A 24,773-nucleotide genomic window follows, 5' to 3' on the forward strand; every position below is an offset into this window, starting at 1 on the left:
CCAGGGGCGTATCTGCATGGGGCCACAGGGGCCTAGGCCCCCGCAGATTTCGCCCTGGACCCCCCCTACCGCCGCCAACACCTACCTTTGCTGGCGGGGGACCCCAACCCCCGCCAGCCGAGGTCCGCTTCCTCTAAAAATATTCGTTGAGCTGAGGTCTTTTAAGTTGTTCGTCCTCGCTCCCACTCCTCCGTGCTGCTGTTGAAACTCTCCGGAATCCAGTTTCGGAGTCTGTCTGACGTCGCTCCACGTTGTGGAGGTGGTGGCAATGGCGGCAGCGGCAGGGGAGTGGCAATGGCGGTGGCGGGGGGGCTATAATGTGCCCTCCCCCACTCTGGCTCTGGCCCCCCTACCGCCGAATCCCAGATACGCCCCTGTTTGCACCGCTTCCAGTCCTTTTACATCTTTAGCAAGATACGGCGCGTTGAAAAATGGACCTGTGCGCATCCAATACACATGCCTACACCAGCACAGGCCATTTTTCAGCTCGCCTTAGTAAAAGGACCCCTAAAGGAAGAAAAAGATGGAGGTTCCAACAACAGGAACTCAACGAAAAAGAACCAAAATAAATAGCCGGAAAGCAGAAAAATAGCTCTCTTAGTCCGAGTGACATGAGGAGATAAGAAAAACACCTTCTCACGTGGAAAAAGAAGAACTGAGGAGACCGCGTTATTGCGGCGGGCAGGAAGGCACTCGAGCATGCGAGATAAAGCTCTCATTTAGCTATGGTAAATGCCAGACCAGGCGATGCAGATCAGTGTAACCCACTTGTGAGAATTATAAGCCTGCTTGTCCTCTGAGAAATATTGCTTCCTCCTAAGATTGTCTCCACTTTGTTCTTCCATCTGCAGCCGACTTCACTGTTTTGTTGCATAGGTGTTTTTCTGCCACTTGTATTTGTAAATGTACCCCTACCTACGATTGTATCACAGTATTCTATACAAGTGGGCATAAATGTGAGTGCCCTGTTTAGAATTACCCTTTAATATGCTGGCTTTATTTTGCATTCTTTGCAGTGTTTTTTGGGCATAGCAATAATGGAAGCCTTTTTCCTCCTTTAAAAAGGAGTGGAGGAGTGGCCTAGTGGTTAGGGTGGTGGACTTTGGTCCTGGGGAACTGAGGAACTGAGTTCGATTCCCGGCACAGACAGCTCCTTGTGACTCTGGGCAAGTCACTTAACCCTCCATTGCCCCATGTAAGCCACATTGAGCCTGCCATGAGTGGGAAAGCGCGGGGTACAAAATGTAACAAAATAAAAAAAATCTTTTTAAGTGGAGTGATTGCTACAATAACTAAAGCCTTTCTCACAGTAATATTTCTAGCCCTAAAAACATTTTTTTTTCAAAAACATTTCTTGATGTGAATATTAATCTTTAAAAAATGTTCTTCTTGGATTGTCTGACATTTATCACTCTTTCGCTGTCATTTTAAAATGTCAGCATATCCCTGTTAGATAAACTGTGTTGCTCAGTGTAATCATATTGGCCCTAAAGTTCAGTTAATGGAAAGTCATATAAATTCTTCTTGTGAACTTGGTAAAAATATATGAACACAGCATAGCTTGGGCAGACAGTGGCAAACATCATTTTCATCTAGGAGGAGTTGTTTCACCTCTACGAAATTAAATAGTGTTTTCAGGCAATTTCTCACTAGACAGTATTCCCATTGCTGAAATAACTAACTAAGGGGCCCTTTTACTCGAGTGCAGTATATTTTGTACTTACACATTAAATGCCAAACTAGCAGTAAGGACAAAATCTGTGTGCGGTAAATGCAGGGGGCAGGCCCAGCATCTGCTCTGTATTTACTGGACAGGGCAGAGGAATACCACATAGGCACTGTGTTACATGCAGTACCAGATAGCTCTGAGAGCACCTGCACTATCAGGTACTAAGTGTAACATGGTGCGGTTCCAGGAAAAATAACTGTCATTGCAGAGGAGCCCCCCCCCCCCCCCAATACACACACATACATATCTAATTTCACTCTACCGACACTGTCCTGGCCTCTCTGACCCCCCTCCTGTCACTGACTCGGCTATTCCAGCTTCCTGATCCCCTTCCTGATACTGTCCTGGCCCATCTAATTCCCCTCCCAATGCTGTTCCAACCCCTCTGATCCCCTTCCTAATACTGCATCCCCTCACAATACAGCTCCAACCCCCCCCCCAATCCCCCCTCCTAATACTGTCCCAGCTGTTCCAACCCCTCCGAGCCTCCTCCCAATACTGTCCCAGCTGTCCTAGATTTCCCGATCCCCCTTCTTGATACTGTTCCAGCACCTCCAAGCCCCATCCAGATACTGTTCTAGCCCCAGTAAAGAACTCCACCCCCTGGACCCAAGCCTTCCCACCAATCTATTTTCCCTAGCCCTCCTCTGGACCTACCTGGGGTTATCCATAGTGGGTTTATGATAGTCAGGTGGCACATTAGGCCCCTTGCTGCTGCTCAGAGCTGCACTGGGATCCAAAATGGCTGCTGTGATTACTAGTGGTTGTCATGTGGTACTGCAGTAGTACTGTGAGATGACAGCTAAGATGATCATCTTTTCCATAATTCATTATCTTTGCATCTCAGTAACTTATGTATGAAGCCCTAGTTTATAGCACCATACAAATACCAGATATATATATTTTTAATGAAATGATGATGACATGAATCCTGCCCTATTATGGTGTCATAAAGAGAGCATTCTTTATATTTTGCCTCCAGATTTTGGAGCACTGTTTAAAGTATTACAGTTCTTTGTTTCCCCAGCATTACAGTAGCACGGACTAAGCTTGAATATCTTCTGGAAGTGCAGGTGTCTGAATATCCTCATGAGAACATTTCCAGACTGCCACTGAGCACAATGACTAGTACCCTACGTTTTCTTTTCAGTGGCCCCCATTTTACAAGCCCTATTTGCGTTTGATTCATGCATAAACCAGCAGAGAGAGAGAGAGCTTTCAGAGCTTTATAGTTTTACATGTGAAGTTCCTTAAGATTCTCTATTGGCTCCTATTCAACATTTTATGACCTCTCTTGATTCAGTCATTAGATCATTGTGTATGCAGATAACATCCACATTTTATCAACTCTTGATCCTGAAGTTCTAAGTGATATCTCTTTGCTCAATTCAAAGCTTGATAAAATTGCAGAAAGGTTAGCAGAATACAAAATGAAGTTAAACCCTGACCAAATGAAAGGCATGATTTTGCCATTAATTACAATTTTAATAGCAGGCTTCCCAATTGTCTGGGTTCCCTCCATGAAGATCCTAGAGTTTTTCTCAATCTTTTAAATAAGTCGTTTCCCATATTGTCAAAAAAAAGCTATTGCAAGCTTCACGTGATCAATCAAACATCTATTCACTAATTAAGCTTTAAAAATGATAGATTTATCCACAATTATTAGGAACCTTGATTTCTATAATCCACTGCTAAAAGGTATTCAGATGATTGAGATCAGACACTGATTCAAAATACTGCCATTAGATTCATCAAAGGTGCTAAAATTGGGACCATATAATTTTGCTATTGAAAGAACAACACTGGGTACCAATTCTCTTTAGAATTACTTTTAAGATCCTAATTATGGTCTATAAGATCTATAACTCAGAAATCACAATTTAGCTATAATTTTATTAATGTATTTTGAGCATTTGTTATACCGCCAAATGATCCTAAGATATTAAGGTTGTTTACAATAGTAGATAAAATTAACAGGGCACACACACACACACACACACACACACACACACACACACACAAAAATGTGCGCTATCACTATGTTCTCAGCAAAACCTGTTAACTGTGCCTTCACTTATATATAACCATTTAGATACCATTAGAGACTCCATTTTTATCCATTTAGATACCATTAGAGACTCCATTTTTAGCATTACAGGCCCTACTCTCTGGAATCACCTCCATAGTTATGTATGATTAGAATCATCCTATTTGCGTTTTAGGAAAAATTTGAAAACATTTTTGTTTAAGGATGCCTTTGAAGAATAATATTAGATGGCAGCTTTGATTTTTCCCAGAACAGTTGAAGTATGAGACTGAATAACACAGTGGCATTCCCTCTCTATCCTTTAAAATGGTATAATTTTCTTCTATATTTTAGCTCTTATATTGCTGTTTTTAATTTTATTTAATTTTATCTATAATACTACTTGAATTTGTAAACTGCTGTGTGGTACTATGTAGGGTGAGATAAATAATACCTAGGGCAACAGGTACCCACAGATTACTTATACCAAGATTCCCTGATGCATAAGTCTGCCTAACAGACTCACTAGCTCTGTCTAGGGCAGTGATGGGCAACCTTTTGAGCTTGGTGTGTCAAAATTCGCCAAAAAAACCGAGCATAACTCGGGTGGTGTGTCACTTTGAGAAAAAAAAACATAATTTCGCGATATTTATAGTTTAAATAACAAAAATGTATAATTGTAATATATAACTGTATTTAATAAACCAAAAACTAATTATTTAACTTACCTGCTTAGTGACTTCTTTGTTCATCTGTCAGTCGGTTTCTTTTGTTGGTCTTGATATTATTTAACTTGTGTGGAGTGCCGTGAACTAAGATAAGTGAGGGGGAGGGGGAATTCTTTAACTAATCTGCCTATTAGTGACTTTTTTGTTGCTGAATTTCATTGGCTAAATCTTCAATTGATATTTCTACTGAGTGGTAACTCAGATATTCTCTTAATAATTGCATCTTTATTCTGCATATCGTGAAATAGAACTGGTGCACATCTTAGGAGAGTTTCTTTAATAAATTCTTCCTCACTGAGTGCTTTTCCATGCTGAGCTATGGAGTGAGCAATGCTCAAACTTGCAGATGTTAAATTTGTAGAACCTTTTACAAATTTAAGGATGGAATTAGATTGGCTCTTATAAAAGTGTAGCTGCCTGGAAATGTATTTCTTCCTTTCATCCTCACTTTTTTTCAAGAGCTGGGAATGATTAGTTTCAAAATGTCTATTTATATTCCACGTTCTGCTTACTACCGTTTCAGTACATAGAACGCAAAATGATCTGCCATTTTTTTCTATAATGCCATACATCTCGGTCCATGTCTCTTGAAAGGGTCGGCTACTGCTACTACCACTTCCTTTACTTAACCTTGGTTTTTTATTTTTTGGGTTCTCCATCAGGGGGGCAGTGACAGAAGATAGAATTATAGATAGCCTGTTAGCTCTGCAGGCAATTAGGGGTTAACTAGCCTAACTGACCACCTTATGTAAATTAAGATGGCTGCCGCTATTTCTAATGGCGGGAAACGGCACCCATAGCACATGCCCTCGCCTCTCCCAGCCTCCCCCTCACCTATCTCAGTAATGATGGTCAATTAGAAATCCACGACACCCCAGAACAGTAGATTGGATGATGGTTGCTGTGGTTATGTGGTTGCTGGTAATGGCGATCACAGAGATGCGTCCCCCACGGCATTCCGCTGCTCTCTGCTCCGCCGGCCGGAAGTGAGGTCAAAGATCCCCTAACGGCTGTGCAGGAGGCGGGGCAGAGGGAGCAGCAGGGAGGGAACGAGCAGAGGACTCGGAGGGAGCCAATAGAAGCGCACATGGCACCCCCTCCAGCGGGTAAACATGCACCGGGGGGTGTGATTTCACTGGGGGGGGGGGAAGGTTGCGCGATCCGCCCCTGGTGTCAGCAAGGAACGCCGCTGCTTCTCTGTATGAGGCCACATGCGGCCGCGTGTCACCGAAAATGGCTACGCGTGTCAGTACTGACACACGTGTCATAGGTTCGCCATCAGGGGTGTAGGGTGAGATACAGGAATCTTGCTTCTGGCACCTCTCCAGGTGTTTTGGTGTGTAGAGCAGTGCTTTTTTTGTGCCGGTACGCAACGGTACGGCGTACCGGCACCTTTTTAATTTTGCTCCCCCCGCCCCGTGACGGACGCAGTGCCAGCCCCCATTTCCGGCCGCTGCTGCTTCTCCTGTTGAGCAGCAGCGGCCGCTACACAAAGAAAAAGATTTTAAAAAAAACTTCAAACCTGGCTGAAACGCGGCACCCCGGCACTGTAGACAGTCATTAGGCATTGGCTGTTGTCCCGCAGCTGCTCCTCCTCTTGCCTCTACGTCACTGCGCTCCTCCGGGGTCTTCCTCCAGGGGCAGTGACGTAGAGGCAAGAGGAGGAGCGGCTGTGGGGCAACAGCCAATGCCTAATGACTGTCTACAGTGCCGGGGTGCCGCGTTTCAGCCAGGTTTCAAATTTTTTTTTAATCTTCTTTTTCTTTGTGTAGCGGCCGCTGCTGCTCAACAGGAGAAGCAGCAGCGGCCGGAAATAGGGGCTGGTGCCGCGTGCGTCGCGACTTCGCGCCGTTCGCGGGAAACTTGGCAGGGAGAGGGAAACCAACAGAGGGAAGGATTGGGGAGAGAGAGAAAGAGGGAAAACAACAGAGGGAAGGATTGGGGAGAGAGAGAAAGAGGGAAACCAACACAGGGAAGGATTGGGGGGGGGGGGAGAGAGAAAGAGGGAAACCAACAGAGCAAGGATTGGGGGGAGAGAGAGAAAGAGGGAAACCAAAACAGGGAAGGATTGGGGGAGAGAGAGAAAGAGGGAAACCAAAACAGGGAAGGATTGGGGGGGAGAGAGAAAGAGGGAAACCAACAGAGGAAGGATTGGGGGGAGAGAGAGAAAGGGAAACCAACAGAGGAAGGATTGGGGAGAGAGAGAAAGAGGGAAAACAACAGAGGGAAGGATTGGGGAGAGAGAGAAAGAGGGAAACCAACACAGGGAAGGATTGGGGAGAGAGAGAAAGAGGGAAACCAACAGAGGAAGGATTGGGGGGAGAGAGAGAAAGAGGGAAACCAACAGAGGAAGGATTGGGGAGAGAGAGAGAAAGAGGGAAACCAACAGAGGGAAGGATTGGGGAGAGAGAGAAAGAGGGAAACCAACAGAGGGAAGGATTGGGGAGAGAGAGAAAGAGGGAAACCAACAGAGGAAGGATTGGGGGGAGAGAGAGAAAGAGGGAAACCAACAGAGGAAGGATTGGGGGGAGAGAGAGAAAGAGGGAAACCAACAGAGGAAGGATTGGGGGGAGAGAGAGAAAGAGGGAAACCAACAGAGGAAGGATTGGGGAGAGAGAGAAAGAGGGAAACCAACAGAGGGAAGGATTGGGGAGAGAGAGAAAGAGGGAAACCAACAGAGGGAAGGATTGGGGAGAGAGAGAGAGAGAGAGGGAAAACAACAGAGGGAAGGATTGGGGAGAGAGAGAGAGGGAAACCAACAGAGGGAAGGGTTGGGGAGAGAGAGAGAGGGAAACCAACAGAGGGAAGGATTGGGGAGAGAGAGAAAGAGGGAAAACAACAGAGGGAAGGATTGGGGAGAGAGAGAAAGAGGAAAACATCAGAGGGAAGGATTGGGGAGAGAGGGAAAACAACAGAGGGAAGGATTGGGGAGAGAGAGAGAGGGAAAACAACAGAGGGAAGGATTGGGGAGAGATAGAAAGAGGGAAACCAACAGAGGGAAGGATTGGGGAGTTAGAGAAAGAGGGAAAACAACAGAGGGAAGGATTGGGGAGAGAGAGAGAGGGAAAACAACAGAGGGAAGAATTGGGGAGAGATAGAAAGAGGGAAAACAACAGAGGGAAGGATTGGGGAGAGAGAGAGAAAGAGGGAAACCAACAGAGGGAAGGATTGGGGAGAGAGAGAGGGAAACCAACAGAGGGAAGGATTGGGGAGAGAGAGAGAGGGAAAACAACAGAGGGAAGGATTGGGGAGAGAGAGAAAGAGGAAAACAACAGGGAAGGATTGGGGAGAGAGAGAAAGAGGGAAAACAACAGAGGGAAGGATTGGGGAGAGAGAGAGAGGGAAAACAACAGAGGGAAGGATTGGGGAGAGAGAAAGAGGGAAAACAACAGAGGGAAGGATTGGGGAGAGAGAGGGAAAAACAGATGGAAGGATGGGGAGAGAGAGGGAAAAACAGATGGAAGGATTGGGGAGAGAGGGGAAAAACAGATGGAAGGATTGGGGAGAGAGGTGAAAACAGATGGAAGGATTGGGGAGAGAGAGAAAGAGGGAAAACAACAGAGGGAAGGATTGGGGAGAGAGAAAAAGAGGGAAAAACAGAGGGAAGGATTGGGGAGAGAGAGGGGAAAACAGATGGAAGGATGGGGAGAGAGAGGGAAAAAGAGATGGGAGTATTGGGGAGAGGGGAAAAACAGATGGAAGGATGGGGAGAGAGAGGGAAAAACACAGATGGAAGGATTGGGGAGAGAGAGAAAAACAGATGGAAGGATGGGGAAAGAGAGAGGGAAAACAGATGGAAGGATGGGGAGAGAGAGGGGGAAAACAGATGGAAGGATGGGGAGAGAGAGAGAGGGAAAAACGGAAGGATGGGGAGAGAGAGAGGGAAAACGGAAGGATAGGGAGAGAAAGAGGGAAGACGCTGGATGGAAGAATGCAGAAAGAAATAGGGGAGACACTGGAAGGATGGGGAGAGAAAACAGAGCTGCTGGATGGAAAAGGGGAATAGAGAAAGATTGGAGAATAAGAGGAAGGGGCATGGGGAGAACAAGGGTGAGGAAAAGATGAAAAGCCACGGGTAGATGAAGGAAATTAAAGAATGGATAGTAAGAATGAATTAAATCTGGACAGAGAGAGAGCCTGAAAAATATTGAAGAAAGCAAAGAAAAAGGAGACAAAAAATGACAAATGGCACAGAAGAGTTAAGCGAAAACAAAGGAAAGGAGAATCACAGACTGGGACCAATATGGAAAGAAAAACAGTCACCAGACAACAAAGGTAGAAAAAAATCATTTTATTTTCATTTTAGTGTTTGTAATATGTCCAATTTGAGAATTTACATTGGCTGTCTTATTTACTGCTACTACTTAGCAAATCACGTTATTTTTTTCTCCTATAGTACTGTAATATTTTCAATGATGTCTGTTTATATGCGCCATGGCTGGTATAGGGGGTGTGGTTAATGTGGGTGTGGCTATCATAGGGGTGGAGCCATATGTGGTGACCCCGCCCATAATGAGTACCGGCACCTTTTTTTCTACAAAAAAAGCACTGGTGTAGAGTGAAAAAGAAAGACACAGCTGATAGATAGATATATATTAGCTTTATTATGGATAAGAAAATAGAAATACTCTGCGCTAGCTTATGCAATAAAAATATCCCTTACTGATATGAGCACTACCGAAAATATATTGTCTAAACTACACTCTGATTATCCTGAGACTAAGTACGGTAATGATTAGAACAGTACAAATGATAACCTAATAATCCTTATGAAACTTATCACATCTTATGCAAAATACACATTAGCTGCTGTCCCTGACCAAGAGCTGACATAAACCAGTCGTACTTAGATAAAACCACTGCCTAACCCCAGACCAGGAAATATATCACTGTGATCTTACCACGCTGTCGTGATGACGGCTTCAGATAAGACCGGAGCAGAATCTCCCCAGACGCTATTTTAGCTGTCTGCGTCTTATGTAGTGCAGGTCTTTATCAGCCCACGTAGGTTCCCGTCACTCCTTTGGTTATCAGAACCAATATCTCTGCAACAGGTATTTGCACCAGGATGCAGGTCACGAGGTTGGTATCATACAAAGTCTCTGGCTCCCCCGAGCCTTGCTGGATTTCTCAGGTCCTCTTACCAGTTGCCCCTCTTCCAAGGGTCTCCGACTCACTAACTTACTTCTGTTCCCGCTTTCCCCGTACCTCTCGGTCAGGTGACAGTAGGAACCAATCATGATCTTGTCCTGTTCAGTACATGGCAAGAAGAGTTCTTTGTTTTGTGACCTTGGAGAATGGTAACTTCTGGAGCCATGTCTGCCTCCCTACTCCGTTCTCAGGGTGATAGAAGGGGGTGTTTAGAACACAGACTGTCCTTGGCTTTAGCAAGCCTGTCAGTGATTTTCCACAAGCTGAAGCTGGATCTTGCTGACACAGAGATGTTGCAGCAGCCATCTTATTATACCAAGATGTCATAGGCTTGTATAGGCCAAGACCAGCTTAGGCTAGATCACAGGGAAATACCCCTACAACTACCAGACAGCAGTATATCAAATATAATAAACTACTAAACTAAACTGAACATGAGGGTGAAGGAGAAGGCAGTCACACTCTATAGACAGTTCAAATCTTACTGACATGATTGAGACTAGACACGGGGGAGTTGGTGAATACTCGTTCCATTTTACTAGTTAAGCTGCATTATAGGTGCATTAGCATTTTTAATGCACGTTAACCATGTAGTTGTGCTAACTGTGTACAAGCCTGCAATATCCCTATAGGCGCCTATACGGTTATCATGCACGCTTGTCACGTTCTCAAAGCAGGAACTAGGTGTGTGAGCCCTTGGGCCACTGCCGAGGAGCGGAGCGGCAGGCAAATCACCCAAGCAGAAAGCAGTGCTGAACACAACAGGCAGGAACCACAGAATATAACTAGAAGAGGCTTTAATAGTAGACAGTAAACATTATCCAGTAGCACAGCAAGGTCAAAGGGCAGGCAGCAAACACGGGTAATCCATAAACTAACCAGAGTCTTTTAGGCAGGTGGAAAGCAAAGACAAAGTCCAGGTCCAGGCAAAGGTTCAAAGGCAGGCAGCAGTCAAAGTCCAGGTCCAGGAACAGGCAGGGTCAAACACACAGAAAACTTTCAGAGCAAGAACTCCAATAAACCAACAGGAACTCATGGATGACCTTTGATACCAAGGCAAGCAAGGCTCACAGAAGCTAATAAGCCCATCAGCAGCTGACCCTCAGCTGCAGTAATCACCAGCCAAGTAAGGTTGCTGTTCAAGGACGAACCAGCAGAGCAAGTCTGGCAACCCTGAAAATCCGGACTGGACTCACTGAAGTCTGGAACATGGAAGACAGCAGAATACAGTCCATAGCAGCCACCAGTTCTGGCCACCAGAGGGCAAGGAGAGCACCCACATGGAAAGCAGTCACAAACGTGACAGTGCTAATTGTAGGTGTGATAAAAACACTAAAGCATCTTAGTAAACAGGGCCCTTAGGGCGTCTTTTACTAAGGTGCGCTCACATTTTTAGTGCGCGCTAAAATTGTGGGTGCACTAAATGTTAGTAAAAGAGCCTCTTAGTTTGCTGTTGAGTATGGCCAGAGTTGGTTATTCAAATTGTACTTCTGTTACAATTTTTTTTTCCCATGGGAAAAATGTGGATTTTTTTCCAGATTTAAGTAGAAGTACACAAAGAAGTTCTAAGGGAAAGAATTAGAGCCTCTTTTATCAAGCTGCACTAGCAGTTCCTGTGCGGCAGTGCTGACGAAGCCCATTCAGAGTGAAAGGGCCTTGTCGGCATTGCCACACTGGGGACTACTAGTGCAGTTTGATAAAAGAGGCCTTTCGTGCTTTGGGCATCAACTTTACTTTGAGATTTCCTTGTTTGTTTTCAGGTTTCAGAATAACTCTGAGCCTGAGCATTCAAAATGATTTCTTGAATCTAAGTCTCAGTGTACTATTACAGATATCCAGTTGGGCACAAGTTAGTTATATTAGAGCATGCTGTATTTAGGTTTCATATCACTTTTGTACGCTGGCTTATACGCTTTAAGAATTTTTCCCTTATTGGTTTATTTGTATTTTTTTATTATTATTATTTCTGCTCTTGAGTCTTTCATATTTCCTTTTATCAAGTACTTGGTAGTACTTGATTTCTTTATTGTAAATTTTCTTAAATTTCTATCTACTGTTTCAAGAGCTGTTGAGATTGTAATTTTGATGGAAAAAAATATCTTTCAGGGTCATCTGGATGGCTCATTAGCAAGGGATAGTATGGACAATCCATGTTTAATGTGTAAAAATGGCTTCTGAGGATGCTGTGGAAGTATTGAGGAAAGATTGGGGTCGTTTTACTAAGCTGCGCTAAAACGTGGCCGGCACTGTTTGTAGCGTGTGGGTTTACTATGCGCTGTAGCCACTTTTAGTATGGCAATAAAATGGCTGCATTTGTATTTTATTCTGTAATGGCCACGTGCTAATTTCCCAATTCACTCTGAAGCCCTTACCGACACCTATTTACTAACTAGGCAGTAAGGGCTGTTGTGCTAATCCTGCACTAATAGAGCAGTGCATGGCAACGTGCCCATGCTACCCGATTAGCGCATGGCATGCCTACCCTCTGCCTGCAGCGCTAAGTTACAGAAACTATTTTTTAGCATGGGAATAGCACATGTAGATCGACACACTTCTGCGGGATGCCTCAGCATGTCCCATGACAGTGCTTTTTGGCATGTAGTAGGCATATGCTAGTACCTACGGCGGCTTAGTAAAAGGGCCTCATAGAGAAGAAAGACTGAATACCAGTATTACTCAACAGTGACACCTACTGGCAGCTTCATGTGTACCATAGTGTTTATTATTATTATTATTATTATTTATCTCATTCCTTTTCATTGGTAACTCAAGGTGAGTTACATTCAGCTATAGTGGGCATTTCACTGTCCTTAGAGGGCTTACAATCTAAGAGGTCCTTTTACAAAGGCAGACTAACATTTTTAGCGCGTGCTAACAATAAACGTGCTAAATGCTAGAGACACCCATATATTCCTATGGGTGTCTCTAGCGTTTAGTGCATGCTAATCATTAGTGTGCACTAAAAGTGCCACAGTGTCTTTGTAAAAGACCCCGTAACTTTGTACCTGAGGCAGTGGAAGGTAAAGTGATTTGCCCACAGTTTCAAGGAGCAATACCAGAATGTAAACTCTAGCTTCTGTAGTTCTCTAGGCTACTTCTCCACTCTGTGCTTGTGTTATAGTTTTAGGATTGCTTGTCTTAGGGCTCCTTTTACTAAGCTGCGTTGAAAGGGGGCCTACGCTAGCATCAGCATGTGCTTTTTGACATGCACTGAAGCCCCCTTTTACCACAGCGGGTAAAAGGCTGGCCATTTTGGGGGAAAAGAAATGGCCATGCAGTAAGTGAGCCACTTACCGCATGGCCATTTCGGTGGGGAGCTCTTACCGCCACCCATTGAGATGGTAGTAAGGGCTCCCACGCTAACCAGGCAGCATATGGTGCTACCCAATTACCACTGGTTAAGTTCCGGAGGTACAAAAATCTAAAAAATTACTGTAGCACTGGAAATGGCACATGCTGGGGGTGAGAACTACAGCCAGGCTCCTGCGGTACCCCAGTGATAGTTCCGGATTGGTGCGCGGCGAGCCTGTTTCTGGGCACCAACCCTTTAGTAAAAGGTCTCCTTAGATCTTTTTCTTTTTGTTATATCATAACCAACAATGTCTTAAATGTTATGCATTAATTGAATTCTATTCTCCAACAACCTTTCAATTTTCTTAACCCTGTCTAATTTTATTACTCCTTTTATATACTAATCCTCCAGAAGTGCTGTAAACTGCTATAATGCCGTTTCGAATGGGAAATTGCAAGTCATGTTTTAAGACCTTGATTCCTCTGTTGGACTTATTTCGTTGTACACCAAAAAGAAATGTTCTGATTCAGTCTTTCCCCAACAGTGAAAAGCCGTATGCTAGTATGGAATGATCAAAATGATTCCACAGACTTCTCATTCTTCAGTCTGATTGACCATGAACAAATTAGACCCTGGATTTAAAGCTTCAGCAAAGTAGGGCAATAAGGCACAAAAGTCTATCTTTCAGGTCCCACCTGTGGTGGCTTGTCCCCTATCCTTGTCGCTATGTCTGTCCCCAGCTCTTACAGCTCTGTCATCTGTGTAAGGCCACCATTATTACTAGCTTCCAAACACACTCCATTGGAACAGCTTGGGTTCCCTGCCAGCTATGCCAAAGTCGCTCTCTTCTCTCTCTCCCCTCAGCTGCTTCACGGTGACCATGTGATCCATTATCACTCATATTCCGCTGCCGCACTGTGTTTCAATAGTATAGTAATAGGTACTGCCCACACATGAACACGCAGGCACTGCGGAAGAGACAAAAGGATACAAACAAGCCACCTGGCTACTCTATTTAATCAGACTTTCTGTGGTCATTTTTCCCTTTCAGAAGTTAGGTTAGATTTGGTGGAATATGCAATCAAACCAACCTGTAAACTTTTCACGCTTTCCCCCTATAAGTCCCTAAATGCAGCCTTTAGCACATTATCGCAACCTACTTCCACCTTTTTATATTTCTTTCCTGGGCCCTTAAAGAATGCTGGCATGGTCAGAGATAGGTGACAGCAGGTCCTGTTCAAAATGCATTAGGACAAAAGTCACTACAAACAAAAAAACGAAACCCTCATTTTTGAAAACAAAGCAATGTCAAAAAGAGAAGCCATTTCTTAGGCTTCGGGATCAGTAAGTATGAAGTGTTTCTTTGGGGAATGTCACCATGCTATGAGATTCAGCCTATGGATATCATTTCTGTTGTGTTCAGGACCCAGTGTGCTCCTTGCCTCCTCTTATTTCAACTAGATGGTAATACTGAATTCCATTTGATCTGCACAGATTTCAGTTGTTTGCTTGATGGCATCAGCTCTTGGTTATGACCAACTGAGCTCCATGAAATCTCTCAGAACACTGAGGGCATTGAGGCCTCTTCGAGCCTTGTCCAGATTTGAAGGCATGAGGGTAAGGGTAACTTTTAGTGTATGTGAAGTGTATGTGTCTCTCCTAATGCCCATTTTATTTATGCAGGTGACTAATCAATGTCAATTTCTCCTTTTGTAGGTGACCTCTGGATCTCTCTGGATATCCCCTGAAAACTAAAAAAAAAAGAAAGAGTCATAAGCTTAAGCCGTATGCATAATTCGTTCAAAAACATTTTATAATTCAAAAATATCATCAAAGACATGTCCTTATTAAAAACCAGAAATCAAAATAGTATTAGCACTTGTTCTTAAATTGTAAAACCTTCAAAAGTATTGCAGTATTAATCTGAAGAAAAATTTCAACTGAAAAATATCTACATTTCCATTTAAACAGCTTTTATTTAAAAACAAATGTGAAATTAAAACCGTGGAGCTGAGCTAACACAAAATACAGACCATCCATGGAGCAATGGTCAGTAGAGCAACGCATATCGGGAACAGCAGACAGCAGCCAAAATATTAAGTTTTTATTTCTGGGAAAAGAAAATAAACAATTAAAAAATGAAATACATGTTTTAAAAAAAGATCAAAATTTAATAAAATACTACAGATGTTCAAAGCGGGAACAACAGATTTTCAGAGCTACAGACACTGCCTCTCCTCATTTAGTTCATTGCTCCAAGGATAGACTATATTAATATTTGATCTCAGCTTCCATATGATGGTATCTATGTTGGTAAATTAGTTATATCATTCATGTATCAATTTTTCATATTAAATTAGAATTATGTATACCAAAACTAAGACTCTTTATTTTTTCCTGTCCTGCTGCTATACTAATTATTTTTGTCCTAAGCAAACAGCTTTTTTTTTCTCATTTTGGTAATCTGTTTTCTTTTGTTTCAGGAATAAGGCATAAGAGAAGACACTGGTAGGACAGTGCTAATTGATTGGACTCTTGCTTTGTATCTCCATTCAGGTGTCTTTAATAAGCCTCATAGCTAATATATTCCAGATGTCCGAACTGGGTCCCATTAAATCTCTTAGAACCCTCAGGGCTCTGAGACCATTAAGAGCACTGTCACGATTTGAAGGGATGAGGGTAAGAAAAAATGAAACAACGAGTCAGGACCACATTTCATTTGTTTCCTTTATACCTGCAAATGAAATGGATGAACTTGCTGTATGAACGAGCAAATCATGTTGGTCTTGTTGCACACCCTGGTTGCTTCCTCTTTGTTGTGGGATTTCTGTCCTCACTTAATCTCACACCACAGAGTGGAGCGGTAAGCAATAAAAACATTTCAGATGGGGGTAGAATCAGATTTGCAATCTACACTTGCTATAGAGTACAATGAGAAAACTGACTGGTGCCTCCAGTTTCATGTGCCCAGTCGTCAAAATTTTGTACTACCTGTCTAAAACATGTCCTTTCTATTAGAAAGGAATCAAAAACCATATGAAAGCAATGGATACTTTCCTCTGAAATATTAAAGTTTTAAGTCAGCATGCCAGGGTTAGTTACACAATGCTAGATCTTTTGTGCTTGTGGTCCTCACCTGCATGGCTTCCTGGTCCTGCCCCTCCCTCACTTTCCCCGACCATATTCGTTCTCATCCACGCATGCACTTACCTGTGGGTTTTTGCTGATTAGAAAAAGTGGGTTGCTAGCATGATTTTCTTGTAAATATTTTTAAAGAACCATAAAAGATGTTTTGGAGCAGAAAGTTAATCCACTGCGCAGTGAAAGTTGTGCACAGAACCGAAATGATAGTGCGTCACCTTTCAAAGTGCAAGGAATAATATGAGAGTGAAGATTTTCAAATGTCATTGCTACTAAAATGCAGGGTCCGACCCAAGATAAAAATCAAGTAAAAGGAAAAAGGGGAAGGACTTCTTGTTAAGTTTATGGTTATCATAGAGGTCAATGAAGAAAGGTTTGTTAACATTTAACACATTAATGCATATTAATTAGCTTCTGTAAACAGCCCATGGTAATGACATACAAATGAGTTGTTCCTTAATCTAGTAGCATTAAAGATAGCATCTTAAAATGGGTGTGGTTGCAGATAGATCATGTGTACCTCTTAGAGGTATAATTACGCTTTATTTATTTATTTATTTACAATGTTTTATACCCCGCTCCATCTCAGTGATTCTCACCAGCTTACAAGAAACATATATATTAATCCTAATGACAAACATTTATATAAAAAATTCATGAAACAAGACCAATAATCTCATACATTAAAAATATTTAAAAAAATTAAATCTAAACAACCCAATATGTTTTATCCATTAATGCATCTCTGTTCACTTAGGAGGTCTTTTACAAAGACGCTGTAGTGTTTTTAGCATGTGCTAAATGTTAGAGGCACCCAAAGGACTATATGGGCATCTCTAGCATTTAGCGCATGCATATTTAACGCACTCACTACAAACACTAGCATGCCTTTATAAAAGGACCCCTTACAGTAGTTTATATTTTCTGTGTGTAAGCAGGTAATGAGCTGTTTTGCATCCAAATTTGTATGTTAAAACATGTGAGCTAATAAACATGCGTGTTAAAACTGCTGTTAATTGACCTTAACTAACAGCGTCTTTAATGCGTGTTAACGCTTGTGAAAACATTAGTGCACTTTAATGCACTGGCCTCATATCCACAGAACCCCACATTCTTCCAAATATTCCTTTTTAGTTAGTGTTCTATTGTTGTGCCGTACCCCTTTTTTATTGTTATATGCAAAGTTGTTCAGTGCTATAATCATACATTATATTAGAACTAGTGAAAAAAAAAAAACTGAACAGAGTTCAGATTTGGAATTCTATAGGTTGTTCGATCCAGTGATAATCCCATGATCAATGCTTTACCAAATGTGTCTATAATAATGGAGGACCTCCTTTGCCCTTTAAAATAAAAGGGACAGTGAGGCATATAGGGGATAATGTTAAAGAGTAATTTCTGTGCATATATGTCAATATATAGGCATATAGGGGTGAATTCTATATATGACACTAAAAAAGTGCTATTCTATAAACCATGCTTAAAGTTAGGCATGGTTTATAAAATAGCACTTATGCTCAGGGATCATGCCTAACTTTAGGTGCAGCCATGTGCACCAACTGAAATGTGGTACAAATCTTTGCATCTAAATTAGCCATTTTCCCCCTTTATTCTGTAACGTGTTAATTTTAGGAACACCTCCCCCCCCCCCCTCCATTTCACCCATGACTTTCTCATTTTTGTGCTCCCTTTTTCAACTTGCGCATGAAACTTAAGCACAAATCCCATGCCTAAACTGAAGTGTATATATTCCAATTAAATCTAATTAGTGCCAATAATTGCTTGTTAGGTCAATCAGTGCTAAATAGCTCGTTATTCAATTAGGGACCCTTTTGCTAAAGGGTTGCTGTGTGTCAGCCCAGAACTACCGTCAGCCCAATAGGGCTGCCGGCAGTAGTTCTGCCTCCAGCGCATGCCTCCCCCCCCCCCCCCCCCGGCATGGCCACACAATAAGGGGGTCTTCTACAAAGCGTCAGTAAGTCCACCGCGGGCTTACCACACACTAAAATGGAACTACTGTTGGCCTAGCGGTAGTTCTGGCTGGAATGCACATGGCCACGTGGTAAGGGGTTATCTTATGGCATGGCTTTTTTTTAGGGAGGGGGCTTTTTACCTGCTATGGTAAAAAGGGCCCTGGCACACAGGAAAAATGGCTGCTACCGCAGGACCCTTTGTACTGCAGCTTGGTAAAAGAACCCCTTAAATTGTGCATACAATTTTTGGTGAGTTTTATAGAATTAGGGGGATAATGCCCTTTCTAGACTGACCCTACACTTGAAAGAATGTGTAGCTGTTATAGGGAAAGGGAAATGGGACTTGATATACTGCCTTTCTGAGGTTTTTGCAACTACATTCAAAGTGGTTTACATATATTCAGGTACTTATTTTGTACCAGGGGCAATAGAGGGTTAGGTGACTTGCCCAGAGTCACAAGGAGCTGCAGTGGGATCGAACTCCGTTCCCCAGGATCAAAGTCCATTGCACTAACCACTAGGCTACTCCTCCACTAGCGACATTCCATGTAGAAGCCTGCCCTTGCAGATCGGCAACGCGGCCGCGCAGGCTTCTGTTTCTGTGAGTCTGACGTCCTGCACGTACGTGCAGGACGTCAGACTCACAGAAACAGAAGCCTGCGCGGCCGCATTGCTAATCTGCAAGGGCAGGCTTCTACATGGAATGTTGCTAGTGGAATAGCAACATTAACATTCCATGTAGAATCTCAAATAGTAGCAACAGATTCTCAATAGTAGCAACATTCCATCTAGAATCTACAAATAGTTTCAACATTCCATGTAGAACCCAAATAGGGAAAGGGAAATGGGACTTGATATACTGCCTTTCTGAGGTTTTTGCAACTACATTCAAAGCGGTTTACATATATTCAAGTACTTATTTTGTACCAGGGGCAATGGAGGGTTAAGTGACTTATAGGCATGTTCTAGGGTAGAATTTGGATGGAGCATGGCTAGAGGCACAATGTACACATATAAGCTGGCAGTTTTATAAGCTGATGCCTCATTTCAGGCACCACAAACAGCACGCTTAGTACCAATTCTATAATGGCTTAAGGGTGCACCTAAGGTGTTATAGAATATTAGTACAAAACCATATTGAGGGGCATAATCGAACGGCGCCGGCCATCTATATGACCAGCGCCGTAAAGTGATGGCAGAACCGTATTATTGAAAAAGATATCCGGCTATCTTTTGTTTCGATAATACGGTTGGAGCCAGCCAAATGTTGGCATTTGGGCCAGCTTTAGAGATGGCCGGCATCGGTTTCCGGCGATAATGGAAACTAATGCCGGAGATCTCAAACCCAGCCAAATGCAAGGCATTTGGTCGTGGGAGGAGCCAGCATTTGTAGTACACTGGCCCCCCCTGATATGTCAGGACACCAACCGGGCACCCTAGGGGGCACTGCAGTGGACTTCAAAAATTATTCCCAGATCCATACCTCCCTTACCTTGTGTGCTGAGCCCCCCAAATCCCTCCCAAAACCCACTCTCCACAACTCTACACCACTATCATAGCCCTTAGGGATGAAGGGGGGCCACCTACTTGTGGGTACAGTGGGTTTTGGGGGGCTCAACATTTACCACCACAAATATAACAGGTAGGGGGGATGGGCTTGGGTCCACCTGCCTGAAGTGCACTGCACCCACTAAATACTGCTCCAGGGACCTGCATACTGCTCGAGAGAATAAACTAGAAATGTCATTAGTGTTGCTAGAGTTGGAGCAATGTAACCTAATACTGAAATCAAAAGAACCTCTAGCTACAAATGTGACTGGTGCTTATTTGGTGCTGTGGAGAAAAACCCTCAGAAACCGGAGGCAAACTGCCTGAGGTTTTGAGCGTGGTTATCGGCTGTGAGCTTGAATTGTAACACATGCTCAGGTTCTATCATAGGGTAAAAAAAACTCCACAAGCTCCGGCATTAAACTCAAGCCTCAAATCAATTTAAATTTCAAATGAATCAATAACTCTTGGGGTCTCCTTCTGAAACCAACCCTTTAAATCAACAGCACGATAAGGAAATTAACACTTAGCTTTACTCAAAGCTTGTGGAGTTTTTTACCCTATGATAGAACCTGAGCGTGTGTTACAATTCAAGCTCACAGCCAATAACCACGCTCAAAACCTCAGGCAGTTTGCCTCCGGTTTCTGAGGGTTTTTCTCCACAGCACCAAATAAGCACCAGCCACATTTGTACCTGCATACTGCTGTCAGGGAGCTGGGTATGACATTTGAGGTTGGCAAAAAAATTTTTTTTTTTTAGTTTTTTTGGGGTGGGAGGGTTGGTGACTACTGGGGGGGGAGTAAGGGGAGGTGATCCCCGATTCCCTCCGGTGGTCATCTGGTCAATTGGGGCACTTTTTTGAGACTTGGTCCTAAAAATAAATGGACCAAGTATAGGTGGCGAAATGCTCGTCAGAGCCGGCCATCTTTTTTCCATTATCGGGTGAAGCCGGCCATCTCATAACCACGCCCCTGCCCCGCCTTCTGTAACCTGCCTTGAAGTCTGGCTGGCTCCGCGACGGAAAGCAGTTGGCGCCAGCCAAAATCGGCTTTCGATTATACCGATTTGGACGGGTTCAGGAGATTGCCGGCCATCTCCCGATTTGTGTCGATTTGTGTCGGAAGATGGCCGACGATCTTCTTCGAAAATAAGCTGGATTGTCACATCAATATTAGGCATGCCTACTTTCAACAGGTCAATGGCTGAGGTGAGTGGGCATGCCTAAATGTGCCATGCAATGCACGCAGCTAGTAGTATTCGATAAATTGCACAAGTTACTTGGTAACATGTCCATGCTCTGCCCACATGTCAGTCCCCCTGCTAAGTGATTTAGGTGCACTGTTTATAGAATAGCGTGTAGCACTTAAGCATTTAACTGCCAATTATTGGTTCCAATCATGCGTGTAACACTACTATTGTATAACACAGATGCATTATTACCCTCTGATTCTATAAAAGTTGTCAAACATTGCACACACAAATTTAAGCGCCCCCCCCCCCCCCCCCCAATTTCCACATGCAACTTAATAGAATAACCAGCCAATTAGTGCCTATAATTGGCTTTTTAATTGGGATGTATGCATGTAAGTTTAGCTGCAGTATCTGCGCCTAAAACTTACATGTGGTCCGAAAAAGGGGGCATGGAAATGGGAGAATTATGGGTTTGGGGCAGATTGGGAACATGGTTTTGAGTTACTCACATAATTATAGAATATAGGTGCTCCACACATAAATGTAGGCATGGACATTTGCACCACTTTTTCGTTGGTGCAATTGGTAGCGCCTAAATTTATGCATGCCCTCTCCACTTACACATTATTCTATAAGGAATACCGCTTAAGCGTTTTTTTCGACACCAGTTTTTAAGTGCCATATATATACAATTCACCCCTTGATGCCTAAATTTAGGTGCTAGCATATAGAACTGCCTTTTCTAGTTTATAAAATATGCAAAATTATGCATATTGCATGCAAGTATACCTGAGCAGGTATAAGTGTACATCAGTGCATTGTACCTGTAATTTCTGCAGAATTTGTGTTAATATTTTATAAATTCACATAGGTGTGTATATGAGTTTATAAAATAGGTGCCTTTTACTCTCTTAATCTAGGCAATGTTTTATAAAATTACCCTCTTGCTTATGACTAATGTTCATGGTACTCTTGGCAGATGTTTTGCAATTTACTGAGGGGCCCTTTTACAAAGCCATGTGAAGGCTAACATGCGGGTAGCATGAACCAAATCAGCACTGCTGCCGAGGTAGCGTGTGTGCCTGGTGTTAATTCTGAGATTGACGCGTGCCGAATCCAGTGGTAGAAAATATTTTTCTATTTTCTACCATGGGAGGCGTGCCTGGTGGAAATTGGCAGCGTGGCCATGTTGGCGCATGCTGCATGGTTACCACATGGGTAGCACATGAGCCCTTACTGCTAGACCAATGGCTGGTGGTGGTACTTTTAATTTTCACACACGCCTATTTCCTGGCCCATTAAAAAAATGGGCTTTTTCCCAGTCATAGTAAAACGTGGCTCTGTACACACCAAAAAGACATGCCTACACTACCTCAGGCCACTTTTTACCACGACTTTGTAAAAGGATCCCTGAAAGAAGTCATCCCTATAACTGTGGTTCTCAACCTCGTCTTTGAGGTACACCCAGCCAGTCTGGTTTTCAGGAGTTTAATAATGAATACACATGTGAGAGATCTACCTACATTGGCATCAGTGCATACAAATCTACCTCATGTATATTCATTGTGGAACCTTGAAAACCTGATTAGCAGCCCTAGAGCATCATGGGATGATTTCCTGTAGGAACCTTGTATATCCTTGTTGAAGCACAAGGATTGTGTATGTTCTGCTAATGGATTGTAATAAGAGCCACTTGAAGAACTCAAATGGGAAAAAATATTACATTTTGATAACTAGATTCCTCAGATTGCTCTATGCCTCTTTACCTTATCTTTAAAGGGGGATGAAGGTCTCCTGGTGGAGTAGGAATTCTTTATATTTCTGGGTTCGAAACACTTGAAAAAGAAAGGTAAAGAACAAGTAAAAACATCCTCTAAATTATTTTCATATTCTAGATTGCATGGTAAATACAAATGGGCAGGAGAAATGTCAGTATGCAGTGCTTGTATATGGACAAAGATAATTGTGCCATGTCCTGAAACAGTAAAGTAGGATGCAATCTGACAGAAATTCTATGACCTAGTTGCCTGTGCTAGCCGTGGAAATAGAACTTATTTTAGTCTTTGGTTTTTAAACCAGTTGGTTGCTGAAAGACCATTAAACTTGAGTGGGATTTCAACTGCTGTTGCTGGCTGAATTGCATAGGGGGTTATGATCTTACAATGAATTTCAGCCAGATATGCTGGTGTAACCCTCAGTACAGAGTATGGGTTATGCAGTTCTAGTCTGGATGTGTCTGTTTTGGTGGTTCCCCAAAGTATGTTTGGGTTCTATACATATATGTTGGCAGTGTCTTTGTGAAATGTCTTGTCTTCAGCTGTAAAATTCCTTATTTTCAATGTGGAAAATAATTTAATTGCTTCTGCTGATGGCTCTTGGTGATAATTACCCATCAAGCTACTGAACTTAAAGTAATAGTCAAGAGGATAGACTACTACTGCTACTACTACTTATCATTTCTATAGCGCTACTAGACGTACGCAGCGCAGTGATAAATTAATAAAATCTTTAGAAATATAGATAGGTGAGTTAGGGGCATACCCCTGGATTCTGCATATAAGGCCTAAAGTTGTGCATGCTTCCGAGATGCACGTATAAATAATGAACTGAACCATCAATAATTGGGTGCTAACAATGACTTATTGGTGTTAATTGACATTCTTTAAACTTTGCACATGCATCTGGCTGCACACTTTTCTATGATGCATGGTTCCTAACGTCCATGATGTGTATCTCAAAAGAGGATGTGGCCATGGACATATCAGGGGCATTCCGAAAACTTGCATACGGAATAACAGACTACTGCTTGACCGCGCCTAACTTGGTATCCAGCATTTACACTGAGTTTTTGCAGGCATAAGTCTGGCACCCAAAAGTTAAGCGTAGGATCCTTGCTAAACACTATTCTGTATGTCACGTACCCTTTATAGAATAGCACTAAGGGTCAGATTCCATATAGCACGCCTAGAGATCCACGCCAAAATCCAGGCGTATTCTATAACAACTCGCTTAACTTAATTGGCTTAAGTCAATCAGCGTATTTAACATCACGTAACAAGCAATAATGAGCACTAGTTGACAATAAATATAATTTATGCACATAACTCGGATTCTGTAATGAACTGCGCCTAAATTCTACAGCACGCAGCTCAATGGGGCATGGCTATGGGCAGGGAAATGGGTGTTTCATGGGCATTCCAAAATTTATGCCCATTGTTGAAGAATGTGGCCCAGTATGCGTAAATCTACTTGCAGGGATTTACACCATGCTTTCATTTGATGTAAATGGACATGCATAGTTTTAAGCGCTGAGATATCAACTAAGTGTAATATATACACTGTGCCTAAATCTAGGCATCCCTTGTAGAATATGCTTAGGCAGAAATGTTTACCATGTGGATTTTTTTAGGCACCATGTATAGAATCTGACCCTAAGTGCTGAATTTGTTGGCACCTTCGTTTTGGCATCATTTACTGAATCCAGCCCATTCTTGATCACTATGGTCTATCTCTAAGATATATTCTTTTACCAGTAACTTATGCTGTTTTAGCACAGGTCCCATTTTATGTAATATGACCTACAGACTCATTTTCGAAAGAGATGGATGTCCAAAAAGTGAAATAAATTGGCACTTGGAAGTCCATTTCACAGAAACATCCAAATTGTTATAATTGAAACTGCATTTTGGATGTCTTTCTCAGAAGTCTTTCGGAAGGACATCCAAATCTCAAGGGGTTGTATCAGGGGGGATGTTCAAGGTGGTACTTGGGTGTTCCTAAGACTTTTTTTTTTTGTTACATTTGTACCCTGCGCTTTCTCACTTATGGCAGGCTCAATGCGGCTTACATGGGGCAATGGAGGGTTAAGTGACTTGCCCAGAGTCACAAGGAGCTGCCTGTGCCTGAAGTGGGAATTGAACTCAGTTCCTCAGGACCAAAGTCCACCACCCTAACCACTAGGCCACTCCTCCTCTCTTTGAGCCATGGATGTCT

At 42.9% G+C, this 24,773-nt stretch overlaps 1 protein-coding gene across 3 annotated transcripts in view; it reads left to right on the plus strand.

Annotated features, from left to right (window-relative positions):
* The window catches only part of LOC115466700 (sodium channel protein type 5 subunit alpha-like), an 858,490-nt gene that overhangs the window by 712,371 nt on the left and 121,346 nt on the right, over nt 1–24,773 (plus strand). For 2 of the 3 annotated variants that reach the window (XM_030198143.1, XM_030198135.1), the window contains one exon: nt 15,483–15,605. The exons of the other annotated variant lie outside the window; for it this stretch is intronic. In XM_030198143.1, coding sequence (XP_030054003.1) covers nt 15,483–15,605 — 123 coding nt within the window. The remainder of the gene's footprint in view (nt 1–15,482; nt 15,606–24,773) is intronic. 3 annotated transcript variants of the gene reach the window in all.

This window comes from Microcaecilia unicolor, chromosome 1 (assembly GCF_901765095.1).
Source record: "Microcaecilia unicolor chromosome 1, aMicUni1.1, whole genome shotgun sequence".
NCBI classification, from domain to species: domain Eukaryota; kingdom Metazoa; phylum Chordata; class Amphibia; order Gymnophiona; family Siphonopidae; genus Microcaecilia; species Microcaecilia unicolor.